General features: G+C 38.6%; 1 protein-coding gene across 4 annotated transcripts; it reads left to right on the plus strand.

Annotated features, from left to right (window-relative positions):
- Positions 1-652: 652 nt before the first annotated feature.
- Positions 653-15554, plus strand: LOC306816969 (plasminogen-like). 4 transcript variants are annotated; one of them, XM_079333462.1, is made up of 12 exons: positions 653-778; positions 3581-3716; positions 4355-4461; positions 5465-5579; positions 6662-6825; positions 7393-7522; positions 7650-7768; positions 9226-9388; positions 10244-10374; positions 11212-11371; positions 12862-12963; positions 15243-15554. In XM_079333462.1, exons 1-12 carry the CDS (start codon positions 730-732, stop codon positions 15415-15417), a joined length of 1551 nt encoding a protein of 516 aa, XP_079189588.1. In that variant the 5' UTR covers positions 653-729; the 3' UTR covers positions 15418-15554. The 4 variants fall into 4 exon arrangements, with proteins under 4 accessions (XP_079189588.1, XP_079189589.1, XP_079189590.1 ...); XM_079333463.1 differs by having other exon boundaries at positions 7402-7522; XM_079333464.1 differs by having other exon boundaries at positions 12862-13052; positions 15243-15375.
- Positions 15555-16399: the final 845 nt, after the last annotated feature.

A 16399-nucleotide genomic window follows, 5' to 3' on the forward strand; every position in this document is an offset into this window, starting at 1 on the left:
AGCCGAGCCACATGGACAGATGTGACAGATGTTGCTGAAATGCATGGGGCACCCTGCATACACCCTGAGGTATGGGCAGACTTGAGATATCGGCAGGTTTGCCTGGAGGTCAAAGCACATCATACACTGAACCAAAGTGAATGATGCCTCCTAAGACATGAACAACAAAAACTAAAGCTGAAATGGGAAAAAGCTGAGGGAAGTAATTTTCTTTCCTCCAAAAAGTGCATTGGAGGCTGCTAATAACATTTCTGATACAGAGTTAGCATTATTAGGGTCTGTTTTGGTGAGCTGACTTATACAGTAGCATAAATCAGCAGCAGTTCCAATCTAAAGCAGTCGAAGTCTCTGACTGGAAATACTATTGGGACCTAAAGTTGAATACCTAGGACTATAGAATTATGTGTGTGGACTGTGTCTTATTCCCATACTTTCCACCATTGTGATCCTCATCTTTACCTTAACAAAGTGATGCCAAGCAATCTGAGGAAAAAAAAAAAACCGTCCCACAAAATGCCTTCACGTTTCCCAGTATCCAGCAGAAATTATTGAGCCATCCAATTCAAGGTTGTTTTGATAGCCACACCATGGCAAGGGGGGCACAGCACGGGAGAATGATTAACTTAATCCTCCTGCCTTGTTTGTTTGATGCTGCCTCACTCCAGTGCGAGTCAATAAAACTTTGTGCACCAACATACACAACTTCCAGTGCCCACCAGCTGGGCCAAAATGGGGATTAGCAAAGCTGCCTTTCTCTTTCTTTTCTTGCTCAGCTCAGGTAAGACTCCTTTGCCTTCTGCTTGCCTAGATGAGACTGGGGCTAAACACTAGCAAGCTTTATGTGGTGAAGGGAGGTCCCTAAGTCAAGGTGTCACCCTTTTCCTGGACAATGATGGATTTGGGCCTTGCTGGTCAGAAAGAGCTGCTGTTGAGTGAATAGAGAGCTGTGTTTGCCCCAGGGTTGTGTTCATCAGCAGCACCAGAAGAGCAGCAATCTTGGTGTCTGCATGGGACACTAATGACCCCAGGCAAATATTTCCCATGTCCAGAGACAGGGCACCCTTGGGAAGCAGCCTGTCAAAGACTTGTACAAAACCCATAGCAGTCAGTGAGAAATTTTCTTTAATTTCAGCAGGCTTTGTATCAAATGCTAAAGGTAAAGCTGTGTTTACTGCCAAGCACTGTTAAGCACAATGATACCGATTTTCATCCTTTATGATAGGAGTTTTAAAGCTTTGAAATGGAATACTTAAAACAAAATTAAAAATTAACAGGCTCCTTTATATTCCAGCAATTTCACATTTTCTATTATCAAACACCTACAATAAAATGTTCTCCCTTGTTTTCCTGAGGGCAGTAGGTAGAAATTTAATCCCCAGTAACCTAGATCACCTGTACCAGGAATATGTCCAGATTTCTTTCTTACAACTCTGAAAGAAGATAGGTGTTCCACTGATAGTAATATATGGATTTCTAGTTTATCTACAAAATCTGTAAATAAATGTGTAGTACATATTTCAATCAGATTTCAATCAGATACCATACTCTCTTGTACTTTGAAATTATATATAATTGCATGGCACTTATATGACTTTTTAAAAGTACTGATAAATACGTATCAGTACAGTTTTCTTGGATTTTTAATAATTCAGACACTTAAGGTCAGAATGCCAGGGACATCACTGTATGATTGTACCAGATTATAAAAGACATCTGAGAAAGGGGGAGGGGGGGTTATTTCTTCATTGTTATCAGCTCTAGCTGACTTGCTCAAAAGTGATGGTCCACAATAGCCTTAAAACCAATTTTTATGTTTTCTGGGTTGGTACTGTTCAAACCTGGAAAGATGCTTACAGAAATGAAGAAATTTGTTTGTTCACATATATTTGAATGTTCTGTTCAATTATCCTCTGCAATATCTGGGTTTATACAGATTTTAGTCAGACTAATATATTCCCTGATGCATTTCAAATCTCTTATATTCTTTTCTTAAGTTTACACTTTGCAGTTTTTTTCAGGCAACCAGCATCACCTTTTCTTTTCTATTATCTAAGTTTCTGCCAACCTATGTTGCCTTTTAGCTTATGCATGTCATCCAAATTCTCAAGTATTCATTCTTAATCCAACTGTAATAATTTTTTTTTCTTATAGTCACTGAAAAGGAATTGCATTTAAAGTAGAGCTCTTTGAAGAAACACAGAGTTTTAAGATGAGTAAATAAAATTTGGACATGAGTATTTTATTTTTCTAGTCCCCTGGAACAGTGGCCTCAGTTAACTTAGGAAAAAATTCGGGAAAGAAAGCACTTGTTTACTGAATCCATCAGGAGAAATTAGTAGGCTAGGCTCTTGGTGCTCTGCATAGTCCTGCTGTAACAGTAGGACTAGATATGGGAAGCCTCAGTGTCAGGGATTTTTTAAGACATGCATTTTTCATAGCATTGAGCCAACTCTGCAAAGAGACACAGAAAATGCCCTCAGACAATTAATTACCTTACTTTCTTTAGTGGCCCGAATATCTCTTATTTTGTGTGAATCTGTATCATATGGAGGCAGGTGATGAACGGCCCATACATCATAGGAATTAGTAACTGGAGTGATGTTGCAGTGAATTCAGCCCCAATATGTGTGCATAAATGAAAGATTCACACGTTACCTGTGAGCACGCTGTACATAATTAGGAACTTCCTGCATCTGTCAATAATAATCTAGACTGAAAAAGTGAAATAATTAAACCATATCACTTGTGCAATATTGTAACCTGATACTGGAGATGGAAATAAACCCTTGTGAAAATTAGGAACAGAAACATAGAATCTTTATAGACATAAAAAGAAAAAAATCAATGAGATGGTAGACTCCATTGTGAGCAGCAGTATTTTAGAGGTGTGTTAGATGTTTTAGCAGGTACATAATATAAATCCTATGCATATGTAGCTTTCACATCTAATAATGCCAGCTGATTTACTAATTTAAAATCTTGGGTTAATTTGTTGCAACAGAGATGTAGCCTGACAATTTCATTACTAAGTCTGCTCAACCGATTAGAGTAAAACAATGGTGACCATTGTAAAGGGCTGTACAGTAACTTTGTGATTGAGGTTTCTTGCTCTAGGGCAGGACATTTTAGGACAAACAACTAGGCAGAGACCAATGAAGCTGCAGGGATTGCACAATCCACACAATCCACCTAATTCATGCTTCAAAACCTTGATATGGGTATCACTTCCCTTCATCTTTCTCTGGTTGGTGTTGAGACTGCTTAGTCTCTCTCTCTGATCCTCCTCACTCGTTTCACATTTTTTGCTTTTATATTCAAACTCATGCATAACTCTAGTCAGAACTGCCTCTACATTTTTCTTCTTTCTCTTTTTTTCCCATGACATGTTGCAGTCATTCAGCTGTGATTCTGTCAGGAGACAGAAATTACCTTAGAGTTTATCATCTTTTACGCAGAATTATATGAAATAAATTTCGTCTTCACCTGTCCCAACTACATGGAAAATGAGACTGAAACCCAGAAATCTTCTTAACTGCAGAATTCTCATTTGTAATGTCTTATTCCTTTCCTTCCATTCTAGTGAAAGCAGATATACTGGATTCCTATTTAAGAACAGATGGTGTTTGGACATTTACTCGAAACAAACAGTTTTACAAGACAAATAATGAAAAAGAATGTGCAGGCAAATGTGAAGCTGAAAGAAATTTTACCTGCAGGTAACCTCTGATGAATCTTAAAACTATGCCACTGTGGGTGTCTGCATATCAATGATGCATTCCTACCTTTACTCAGAACCAACATCTCTATTCTGCTGCAGCTCTGCCAACAGCAGGGTCTCCCATGCCTGTGCCTTTAGCTTGTGACTTATCTCCACCCATAAATTACCACATGGTCAAGTAAAGAGTGGATTTACAACGTACTACTCATTTTATAGTAAATGTTCAAGTTCCCATTCTTATCCAACATTACACAGAGAACTGTTTGAACCTCTTTAGCTGGATGCTGCTTTGTTTCACAAGAACGCAAGGTTTCTAATTCATTGTAGGGACAGACACTGACCTGAGCAGCTAGGATGCTGTTGATAATGTCTTGCCATTGCAGTTTCTAGTTCCCCACACAATAATTTATTCATGTAGTCATATATCCTGAATAAGTGAGCCACTTGAGAGTAGTAGATAAGGCTAACCTCTTAGTGTCTAAAGCAATGAGGGCAGTATCTGAAAGCTAAGAATGAATATATGACAGTGCAAGCAAATCAATAATTTATAGAAAAATAATAATGAGTTGTATTGTTTGAATTGAATTTAAAATATTGCTACCTATGTCAATATTGCTTCCTTCTCAATTTCAACAGGGCTTTCCTATTCACCAGGAAAAAGCTACAGTGTTTAACATTGGCTGAAAATGCTAAAATGACAGTGTCATTCAGCAGCACGGACACAGTTCTTTATGAGAAGATAAGTATGTGTACAGTAAGATGTTACATACTGACTCATAAAGCCTCTTCTAATGGCATCCTTCTGTTCTCTTCTGCAGTGGTGGAGCAAATTCCTATATAGTGCAGAAAACAAATAGAGAATTTGGGGGCCAAACAGAAAGAAGCCACATTACTAAAAATGCTGTTCAAGAAGGATCAAATATCAAGGCCAAGATCACATTCCATGGTGGTCTCCATGTGCCATTTGAACTGGGAAGTTACTTGTTGTCTTCCTGCCAGACCCAGTTATATAGTCACCTCCTCTCCCCAGGTGTCAGATGTGTCCAGCTTTATTATTTAGACAGGCTAAAATTATTTAGGAGGAACCTATTTTTACCTAGCAGATTGGTTTGGGAAGATTCTTCTTGTGCAAACAAGAAAGGGGAAAAGGAAGGGGAAATCAAGATCACTGCCCTCAATAACTGGAGATTTTTCAGTCCATGTTGCCAATAAAAGCACCATCAACATGATTTGCATTCTCTGCTAGAAAAATACCTGGGAGAACCTGAGGCTAAGATGATTCAAAGGTTTGGGGGCCACTTATGTGACAAGTGTATTTTGATAACTAAGTATTTCCTAGCTTAAAGGGTTAGCTTTAAGGATGACACCTACACTGCAAATGTGCCCATGAACAATGCCTTTCCAAGAATCTCCAGCTGCTGGTGAAAAACATTCTGCTTTATTCTAATATTATGATAATATAAGCATGCATTTTTTGCATATTAAAAACTTGATATAGCTGTTCTCTTGATATGATTTTATAGCTTTATAACAATGCTTCAGAATTTTTTCTCTTTAGATGCCTAGCAACTGTAACTAATTTCTTTTAAAACACATTATAGAATGTTTGCAGGCACAAGAGGTTCAAAGCACAGGTAAAACATGGTTCATCATGTACAGATGAGCTTCAGTTATATCTGCAGGTTCTCAGTACCAGGAAATGAATGTTTTAACACCACTGAATTAAGAAATTTGATTCCATTTCAGTTTACCTTATGCAGTGTAAAAAAGGCATTGGGACAGACTACAGAGGAACAGAGGACAGGACTCAGAGGGGTATTCCATGCCAGAAGTGGGCAGAAAAAATACCCCACAGACCAAAGTATGTATCTATTTACATTTCTTTTTGTTGTTTAGAACATTTTCCAAGTTTCTTTATTTTCATATAGATATACACAAATTTATAGTGCAAGTTATCAAATCCTGTTGTCAGGTGACTTTTAAAAACAGCTTTATCTTTATCTGTCTTGTTACTTTTTACTCTACTAGCAGAAAACTGCAACCTGGATAAGGAAAGGACACATTTTCAGCTAGAGAAGTTGTGTTCTAAATGTGAAGTGTCTAAAGCAGATTAAATGCTCATTCTCTCAACACAGTGAAGATTTTTGCTAATGATAACAGTGGGGTCATTACTCTCCTCTGTATGAAGTGATATCTGTCCAATTCTAGACCCCCTCTATACCTGCCATATAGATAGTAAAAAAAAAAAAAAAAAAAAAAAAAAAAAGGAAAAGAAAAAAGAAGTATCCAAGGGCCAAATGGATTTGGCTAGGTAGAGTCTTCTCAGGGCTGGCTTACATTGGGCTCACTGAAGCAAGTGAGGAGGCAGAAGTCCTGTTTCCTCTGATCTATGTTGAAGTTTTATTTTAAAAGAATATTTTGTTGTTATTCTAATGAAATACATTCAGATACGCTTGTTCAGAGAATTTAAAAGTAAATTAGTTTTCTCTGAGAGGATTACTGTAGGAAGAAGCCTAGCATCACTTGCTTCAGATCTCTGTGAGACCTAGTTGTGTTTGGTGAATAGTATCTAGAAATGCACAACTTATAAGGTAGCTCCACTAAGACAAACACATGACAGAGACACAGGTTGTAGTGAGCTGGTTAGATCAACTGGATGCATGTATTAAAGACAACAATTGTCCTTTGAGACTGACATTGTCCTTACAGGCTGTAAGCTCATTTCTTACTGGCAACTGGAGCTAGGGGGAAAGCTACTATTAATTGCAGTTAGGAAGGATTTTTCAGTTTTCATTTATGACTTACAGTGGGAAACCTGTTTCTCTCATTTTTATAAATAAAATACTTTTATAATAAAATTCACAGCTAGCTGAGCGAGCTGGACATTTCCCTTCTGCACCACTAAAATACTAGCATTAAAATAGAGTTTAAATACTTTCACAGCTATACACCTGAAAAATACCCCAAGGCAGGGTTGGAAGAAAATTACTGCAGAAACCCTGATGCAGATGAAAGGGGACCCTGGTGTTACACAACAGATCCTGCTACAAGGTTTGATTACTGTGCCATCCCAGAGTGTGAGGACCAGGTCACTCACAGTGGAGAAGGTATATTTACTTTTCAGAGAAGGGAAGTTCAAGTAGGTAATGTTATTCCTGGTACTTTTTTTGTGCTTTATTTCTACAGATTTTTTTTCAAATCAGAATTTAGGAAGTTCTCAACAGAGAGGTTGTTTTCCTAATTGGTTTGAGTTATCAAAGTTATTTTGTAAATATGGAAGAACTAAAGTTTTTAATAATTTGCTGATATTGTTTGATTTATCTTCATCTGTCTTGTTAGTTTTGATTTTATTGGCAGAGAACTGCAATCATCTGGATAAGGACTATATTGCTCTTACACCAGTCATTTATTATTTAATTGTAACAAGAGTAAAGACTGACACAAGTGCTGTGTAACACACTGAACTCCCATTGCTAACAGTACATATAGATACATGACAAATTCCTCCCTGTAAATGAAACCTATTCCTGAAGCACTTTTAATTTGACCAGGCTGTAAGGCAGAGTTTTCTGAATTCCTTTCACTGTTAGCTGGAGTTAACCCCACTTGCCCTTTCAGCATAATCTTCCATGAGTACGCTGGTGCATTCCTTGCTTTGTTTTCCTTCTGCCTAGGACCCACAGGGGAGTGTATGCACTGTAATGGTGAGGATTACCATGGAGAAGTTTCCAGAACAGAGTCTGGACTTGAGTGCCAACGCTGGGATGTGCAAGAGCCTCATATGCACGGATTTATCCTGAAACAGTGAGCACCTGAAACTCAGCACTGAACTCATTCCCACAGAGCCTGGGAGATCCTGCCTGCAGACAGCCTCACTGCTACACATGGCCATTGCTGACTCACAAGTTTCTCCTTTATTTTCAATGTACAGCTATCCAGACAAGGATCTAAAGATGAATTATTGCCGCAATCCTGATGGTGAACTTCGGCCCTGGTGCTTCACTACCAACCCAAAAAAACGCTGGGAATACTGCAACATTCCTCGTTGCAGTGAGTCTCATTTCCTGAGATCACTCTAGAGGCTAGCTCATTAAAATCATGCAGGGAGGGAAAAGACAAGAAACCACAGTTCTGAGTAACCTAGAGGTATCTCTGCGAAGCAGGGAAAGTGCACATTAATAAGCAGAACCACTCATTAGACTTCTATTATGTAAAGTCATGTATGGTCAGTGAAGATGAAGGTGTCACAAAGTGTGATACAGCTAAAGATGTTATGGGAAAACAGTATTTACCTTCAACTTTACTTTTCAACTTACCTGGCAGGCAAGGCATTAAGGTTGAATCAGGTGGTAGTTTACTGCTGCTCTGCTAACTTGTGGAATTCATCTAAAGTACCACGTGGCCATACTGTGATATTTTAGCTGGGACTGATCTGCACAGCCAGCACTGCCTTTTGCTTAGCAAGGGATGCATCCTGAAAAACAAGTTCAGGCCTTGAGAGAAAAACCTGACTTATCGGCAAGCTAGCTTAACCCATTAAGCTGAGCACACTAAGTCTGGTATTTCCAAGGCACTGAATTAAGAGGTAACATTCCCAACTTAGAAGTGGATTGCACTTTGAGAGAGAAAATTTATAAGTGTGTTTTTTCTCTCTAGAGATTGCTTTCTTACGTATCTGCACTTGCCAGTGCTGTAAGCAGTGGAGCATGTTTGCTAGATGCAGTTCTCTTCAGCATGCATAATTACAGATGTCAGAATAACTATTTATTGACTTTCGTATGATAAATTGTGACAGTTACCATAGCATTTCCATCCTAAGCTTAGAACTTAAAGTTTAAGGACCATACCAGCCTTTTAGGGTCATACTCATGTCCTTGGGAAATTCTGTATATTATAGGCATGTGCTGTAAATTCATTTTCTGTTTGCCCTTTGCAGGCTCTACACCTCTGAGCATTACTCTTATCTTCATTGCTGTTCCCCATATGGCAGATCACTTCACTTTCTTTCTCTTTTTCAGTATTCCTTCTGTCCCTATTTCCCCAGTTCACTGACTCCAGAGGCTCAGCTCCAAAGGCTGCTCTGCTTTCTCTCATAATTTCTTCTTGGTCCTTTCTGCCCTCCTGTGCTACCTGTGTATTATATTACTGTACTCCATCTCACTTGGGTTTACAAGAGTGTACAAGACAACTTACTGCCTTTCCTGTTTCTGCTCTCAAGGGACAGTAGGCACAGAGTCTGGCTCAACCCAGCAAAGTTATTTACTGGCTGCTGAAAAGGGCACACACAGGACATCCATCTGGCAGTCTGGAGGCCCATAAAAATGTCCTCTTTGATTTTGACATGGCTCTTAACGAGTGTAACATCTGCTGAAAGAAAAATTTAAAAAAAGCATCTTCAACATTACAGAAACAAAGGCATTTATATACTTTTGTAAGCACAACTCACTAGTATTTTTCTCCCCTCCCCTCCCCTGCCCTCTCAATTTTTTTTTCTTTTCCTGTTACAGATACACCCCCACCAGTCTCTGGCCTGGGCTCCCAGTGTCTTTCAGAGAAAGGTGAAGACTATCGAGGAAGGATAGCCACCACCGAATCAGGAAATGCCTGCCAACACTGGAACACACAGTTTCCTCACAAGCATGGCTGGATTCCTGACAGATATCCCTGCAAGTATGCTGAGCCTCATCATTCCAACAAACACCAAACAGTTATCCCTATCAATCCAGATGCAATGACAAGAGGAGGGCAGGGTTTCCTTATTTATGTTGTTAAGTTGCAATTCTTGATGTTTGTCAATGCTCATCATTTCTTTTCAGGTCTTGCATTTCATTTTTTCTGCCTCCCTGTTTATTCTCATGTATTTTTCTCACTTGTCTCCTCCACATCCCACAGCAGAGCTGTAAGTAGTTCACTACCTTTATGTTAAAAATCTCTTGGCTATGTTTTGGCACATATTCAACGCACTACTCTTCTGAAGAGTGATGCTCCAAGGATTACATACTCCAATATATCCTTGTGCTCCAAGGTCAGAGGAACTGGGTTTGCAGAGCATTACTGATATGCAGGAATAGCTGGGACTGACCTGGCTTATAGCTCTGTAGTTTGATCCTGTAAATTTGCCCTGTCCACTCTCATATGGCAGAGAGCAGCATGCACCAGTGCTCCTATGTACACACTACTGTCACATCCAGCCTTGCCTGGTTCTTACTATAATCTCAGGGATATCAGTGCCTTCTGTTTAGAAGTCAGCTCTTACTGCTGCATGTTGACCTCAACAATAAGAGCAGAAAGTGTAAGCATTGGAGAAGTTCTTCCTATATCTCTTCAGCATTTAGATTGTGAAGTCAAAGACCATTGATTAGTCCCAAAGGAGCAATACATGAGTTAATCAATCTTCAAAAAGAGATTGAAAAAATACACCACTGAGTTGAATTCTCTGTGCAGTAGTTGTTAATAGTCATGCACACAACTCTTCGGGATTTCTATGAGTGGTTTAAAGCCAGTGTTCCTATTTCCTGTTTCAAGGGGTTTAGAGGAAAACTACTGTAGAAACCCTGATGGAGAGAAGAAGCCTTGGTGCTACACCACGAACAGCAGCATTAGATGGGAATACTGCACAATTCCTCCCTGTGACAGGACAGAACAAGAGATTGCTGGTATGAATAGTGGACTGTACTTGAGATAAGGACTTTAAAACAGTGAGAGATTTATTGTTTCATATTGTAAATGTATTAAATCTTTTTTTTCAGTCACTTTTTCTCTCTTAATGTTTGTCTGCCTGGCATGTTGCAAAATCTGCCAAATATAAAATTTTCAGTTCTAAGGGAAATACAGTGAAAGATGCAAATCATAAGCTAACTCAACAGAAGAATTACAGGATCAAAGATATTTATGTTTTTATATTCCTTTCTTCCCAAAGGTAGGACAATTATAGCAAGTTCACTGAAAAATGAAAAGGTTTAAATAGATGAAAAATTGCTAAATAAAATTAACTCTTACTTTTGGAAGTAAGTCACAAATTAGAGGACAAGAGCTTTCAACATCATTAAATATCACATTGAAACATTCATTAATTTAAGCACAAAATTAGCACAAAAGAAAGTCTTAGCAAAATCAAAAGGATAATAGAAGATTGAAATTTAACATAATGTCTGTTTGAGAAATATCATGGGCAAACCACTAGTATCTAATCTTTGAGGATTTTCTATGAGAACTGTCTTATCTTTAATTCTGACATGTTTACTTATGCCAAAATGAAACTAACTGGTGAACCCTGCACTGAAAAACATCTAACATAAGACATTAAAACTGAAAGTTTTCTCAGTTTCTTTGGAAATGCCCTTCTGCTGCAGGTACAATGACTTTGCTGGACACTGTCTGCATAACCAAGTAATTCATTTTTGTCATCCTGTGTGTTTGAGGCTTTCTTGTGCCCGGTCAGTAAGACCATTAAAATTGCGATGCCAAAACCCAGTTTCTGTTGTTTGCTGCAGATGTGCCTGTACAAGTTCCCCTAACAGAGGAGTGCTACCGAGGCAAAGGCCAGAGTTACCGAGGCACAACTTCTGTCACTGTATCAGGAAGGAAGTGCCAGGCCTGGAGCTCCATGTTCCCACACACGCATATCAAAACCCCGGACAGGTTCCCCGACGCGTACGTTGGCCTCACCTTTTCTTGCTTTCTCTGGCAATAATTACTGCTGGGTGCATTGTCTTTGCACAGCTATGCTTTAAAACACTGCTAGGGAATATATTGATATAAGAAAACTTTTCTAAGATACAGAAATTTTTTCTGTTAGTCTCATTTGTAAGAATTGTGTTTTCTTGCTATCTAAATTCTGAGCATAATACAGCTGTGTCCCTTACTCTTACATCTGATCTTCTGCAGCCAACACCAGGAGACTTGCATCCAGAGACAAGGCATCTACTGAAATATGTGTTTTGTTTATGAATTTGAGACTTTTTGTTGTGGCCTTTTTAATGATTTAATCTGGGGAGGACACAACATTTATGATACAAAACATGCAGTTAGATATGTCATGCTTAGAAATACCAATTAAGTGTTTTTGCAGTTGGAATTGGGCACCCAAAATTGCATACACTGAAATTACCCCTTGATTTATCTTCTTCAGATTAACAAAACTGGACCAGGAATGACTGGACCAGTGACAAGCTAACCAAAATCATTAACGTGCCAGTTTTTAGTAAAGGCAGGAGAGCAGGAGCAATTGCAGCAAATACAGTTACAGGAGCAATTGTGAGGAAATCCATCATGTTTAGTGGATTATAAGCAGGTTGGTACTTTTCTAACGTTTTGCCCTTTTTATGCTGTCATCCAAAATAATTTGAAATTTTCAGCTGTATTTTGACATCAAAAAACTACAACATCCTCAGAGAGGATGTTACTTTCAAAAGTATCTTTAAAAATTAAAATCAATCTGTAAAAATGTGGAATTCATGTGTTCTGTCATATTCAGAGAAAAAGCATTTCAGTTCTTTTTTATTCTGAGACTGTGCTGTGATTTGGGATGGGGAAACTGCAATTCTGCACATTATTGAAAAGAAAAATTCTACTCCCCCATGCCCTAGCAAGCACAGACAAGGAAGTGGTCTCATTGAAGTAATTAAAAATGGAGTTTTGGTTGTTTAAGAGGAGATCAAATACACAATCATTTGTTTACCATTCTTCTGAATATGAGAAGGAACCTTTTGACATTTAAAAAAAATTTTGAAAAGCCTAAGTTCCCCCCAGTGGTGTGAATCTTCCTACATATTTATTACTAATTCATACATTCTCACAATTGTGTATGCTTACACACACCTACTTGTAAATTAAAATAGTTGCCATATGGGGCAATTGAAATGCACATTGTTATATTACAGCCAGAGTATAAGGCAGTAGTTGAATTGTTTCCTTATGCATAAATATATTCAAGACTCCAATGTGTGTATTAAATACAACTCTTCACTAGCATCACAACCACAGATGTGTTTGCTGGTAATAGGATATCTGGCCATAAGTAAAACCAACAATAAATCTATCTTTTTGTACATAGTAGATGTACATAGTACATATTTTTGTCAAGATATTCCTATGGATACTTTCAGTCTCATACAACATGACTATTAACTTTGTTTCTGCAGGGATTTGAGAGACAACTATTGTAGAAACCCAGATGGTGACAGCAGCCCGTGGTGTTTCACCACTGACCCCAACACGATATGGGAGTACTGCAATCTCAAGAGGTGTGATGATCATACACAAGAGCCTGCACCAAATGCCTCCCCTGGAATGATGGAACAAAACACTGGCCAGAGTACACCCACCACATCTGGTAACAGCTGGTTATAAACATAACCTCCTGTAGAGTCTGTGGGTAAAGGAAATAGCAACCTATCCAAATTATTCTTGAGTGTCATGGTTGAACCACAACCAGAAACTAAGTACCATGCAGCTGCTACTCATTCCCCCATCCCTTCTTTGGTGGGGAAGAGAATTTTAAAAAAGTAAAACTCATGAGATAAGAATGGTTTAATAATCAAAACTAAATTATGTACAATAACTATAATAATAACAATAGTTGTAATAATAATTGTAATGAAAACACTACATAATAACATAATAAAATTGTAATGAGAGAGGGATATAACCCAGGAAACAAAGGTAATGCACAATACAATTGCTGACCAATGCCCAGCCTGTCCCAGAGCAGCAATTAGTGGCTCCAGTCAGTGCATGTAATAAGCATATTGTTCTATGGGATGGAATATCCCTGTGGCCAGGCCAGGTCAGCTGTCCTGGCTGTGCTTCTGTCCAGCTTCTTGTGCACCTCCTCACTGGCAGAGAAGGGCAAACTGAAAAGTCCTTGAGTTAGAGTACACAGTACTTAGCAACAACAACCAAAATATCAGTGTGTTATAATTGTTATTCTGATATTAAACCTATTAAGAAGAAAATTAACTCTAATTTTCTATTAAATTCTAATTTAAATTTAAGCCAAAACCAGGACACTGATTAGGCCTGCAATTTAACAGTTACATCCTTACTGCAGCTTTTAGATCTACACTGCTGCATTTTGCAGCAAGTGTTCTTTAGTATATGTTCTGTAGCCTTGTCATTTTAGAGTGCATTCTGAAGGATGTCTTTCTCTTTCAGTTGAACAAGAGAAAAACAGGCATTTCTAGTATTTCTCTAGCTGTGTGCTACTGAAATATGTGACTGTTATTATTATAAGAATTTTACTTGTGTTGTGTTTTATGCTTTCAGGAGGGTGTATTGTTAGCTTGTATTAGCTTGTATTGTTCACAAGCAGCTTTATTTTGTAAAGTCAGATAAATTAGTTTTGAGCTCTGTCCTGTTTTGCTACTTCTTTAATTAATAGTCCACATTGGTCCAAGTGGAATGACATTTCTTAAACTATATTGGAGCTTTGCATGAGTTACTTATTTTGCAAAGGAAGGTGGGAGGGTTGAACAAAAGACACATTCCTAAACAGAGTTTTGTGCTCTTCTTACATGCAGCAGAAAAAAAGTACCTGTAGTAATATCCTTGGAAACAAAAGTTGCTCTTTCAGTCTAATGGGCTGCTGAAATATGCTTCTCCCATGAAAGTGCCTACTGATATCAATTTAGCAAAAACCCTGCAGCCTTTCCAGGTATCTGCAGTATGCTACTGGTAATGTTTAGTCTGGAGTTCCTTGATACGAATATATCATCACCCTGAATTTATAAATGGAAGTGTTAAAAATCATGAATTTTGTGGTGAATTTACTTTGAGAAGCATAGATAACTGTGGGCTAAGAATAATCTAACTTTGACTCTGAGTAGAGAAATGCATATAATTTGAACTTTCAAGGCAGAGAAACAGTTTCACAAGCTCAACGTTTTGCATGAAGCCTAAGACTTGATATATAAATAATATTTTTTCTTAACTCACACAGTCAACCAGAATAGCAGGAAAATTGTGTCAGGTAATACCTTATTCATATTTGACCAATGTTGTGAATATCCCACTCACCTGAAGCAAAGCCTGTAACATACTGCCTGGACTCAGAGACTGTGGGCAGTGCAAACATTGATAGAGTCAAAAATCATCAGATATTCATAGATATTCATATCCTGCTATGCCTACATTTTAAGGAACAGCATTAAAACAGTTGAATTACTCTTGTCCAGATCAAGTAGATCAGGGATGAGGAAAATTAGGAAAGTTCCATCTTTGTCTGTGCAAGTGACCTCACAGTAATCTGGGGATGTACTCACATCCATGACTGGTGGATCATCCCAAGAGCACGGCCTGGATGCTTAGAGTCAAGGGATTCTTCCACCTTCCCCCTCTCTCACTCCCTCAATTTTTTAATTCCAGCAAGTCTAATAAAACACTTTCTCTCCACAGTCCTTGTGTCAGTCACATTTTAAAGCCTTTGGAGCTGCAATATTATTCCTGCCAGTATTTATTTTGCTGTTTACATTCCTAGTGTCCCCAGTACTAGAGGAGTTACTTTATACTCCCTTTTCCTCCCTAGGCTGAAGTTGGAGGACCTCTGGTCTGCCAAGAGAAGGACAGATTTGTTCAACATGGAGTCGCCTCTTGGAGACTGGACTGCACCCAGCCATCAAAGCCTGGATTTGCCCAAATTCCTGGTTTCTTTCTTGGATGAAGAATGCAGTGGCTTCCCACTGAATCTGAATGTGGGCTAATTTTGCTGGAAAGCAGTCCCTGTGTCAGAAACAACAATCCAAGTATAGTTTCATGACTGATTTTTAAAATTATGTAATAATTCACAGGAATCCTAAATAAATACCACTACTGGCTGAGTGTAAGTAGCTATTGCAAAGCAAGAGGCAAGCTGACCAATTGCTACTGTCTGTCAGACCAACCTTGTTGTACCTGGGTGCGTCAGCCATGGCTGCGTGTGACAGCAGCTGTAAGGCTCCTACTTCACCCCTGTTACACCCCAAATACTTAAATCCAGGAATTAAATTGAAGGTTCCTTTACACTAGTTGGCACCAAGAGAAATTCCAACCAGATACTCTCAAGAGGTGAAAAATCACACAAAAGCTTACTGGCAAAAACATAGAAAATAAAGGGAATTTGGCAAAAGGATTAAATAGAATACCATATTCAATATAAAACCACTTATCATAGCATTACTTAGCATTCCCTTAGTCCATTTCACCTAGAAACCTTTAAACCTGTGAGACCTTATGTTACACAACTCTTTGTGATACTTGTTGGACTTGTTAACTGAGTTCCATAAAAAGCTTGGCAAATTCAATTCAGGCCACCTTGCCTTTTGGACTCCACTATCTTACATGTCCAGGTATCCCTATGACCCAAACAAACACACATGTCCCAGATCACCACCCTTATTCCTCCCACCAAGCAGGGTTCAGGGAAATTCCCAGGACCTGTATTCATGGAGAAAGGAAAGGTCAGTGGACATCATGGGAAACAACATAAATTTCAATTCAACTAAAATGATCAGGATTGCTTCAGGGGTGAGAGTCAAAGATAAAATAGCATTCATTCCAACCTCCTCAGCATACCATTTTCATGACTGCAGACCATAAGCCTTTTCAATTAACCAAACCCTTCAGGGGATTCCAGCCTATATTTCTATTTTAATCCTTTCCTGTCTACAGCTGGAAAGAATCAGCTGGATTAGCACAGTCTGTAGT

This window comes from Erithacus rubecula (genome assembly GCF_903797595.1).
Source record: "Erithacus rubecula genome assembly, chromosome: 2".
Lineage (NCBI taxonomy): Eukaryota > Metazoa > Chordata > Aves > Passeriformes > Muscicapidae > Erithacus > Erithacus rubecula.

What these genes read in the sequence shown, in the direction of transcription:
- LOC306816969 (XM_079333462.1), top strand. Translation starts at nt 730, where the DNA reads ATGGGGATTAGCAAAGCTGCCTTTCTCTTTCTTTTCTTGCTCAGCTCA. An exon ending in GAAAGAAATTTTACCTGCAG is followed by an intron (nt 3,717 to 4,354) that starts GTAACCTCTGAT and finishes CAATTTCAACAG; the next exon opens with GGCTTTCCTATTCACCAGGA. An exon ending in GGTCACTCACAGTGGAGAAG is followed by an intron (nt 6,826 to 7,392) that starts GTATATTTACTT and finishes CCTTCTGCCTAG; the next exon opens with GACCCACAGGGGAGTGTATG.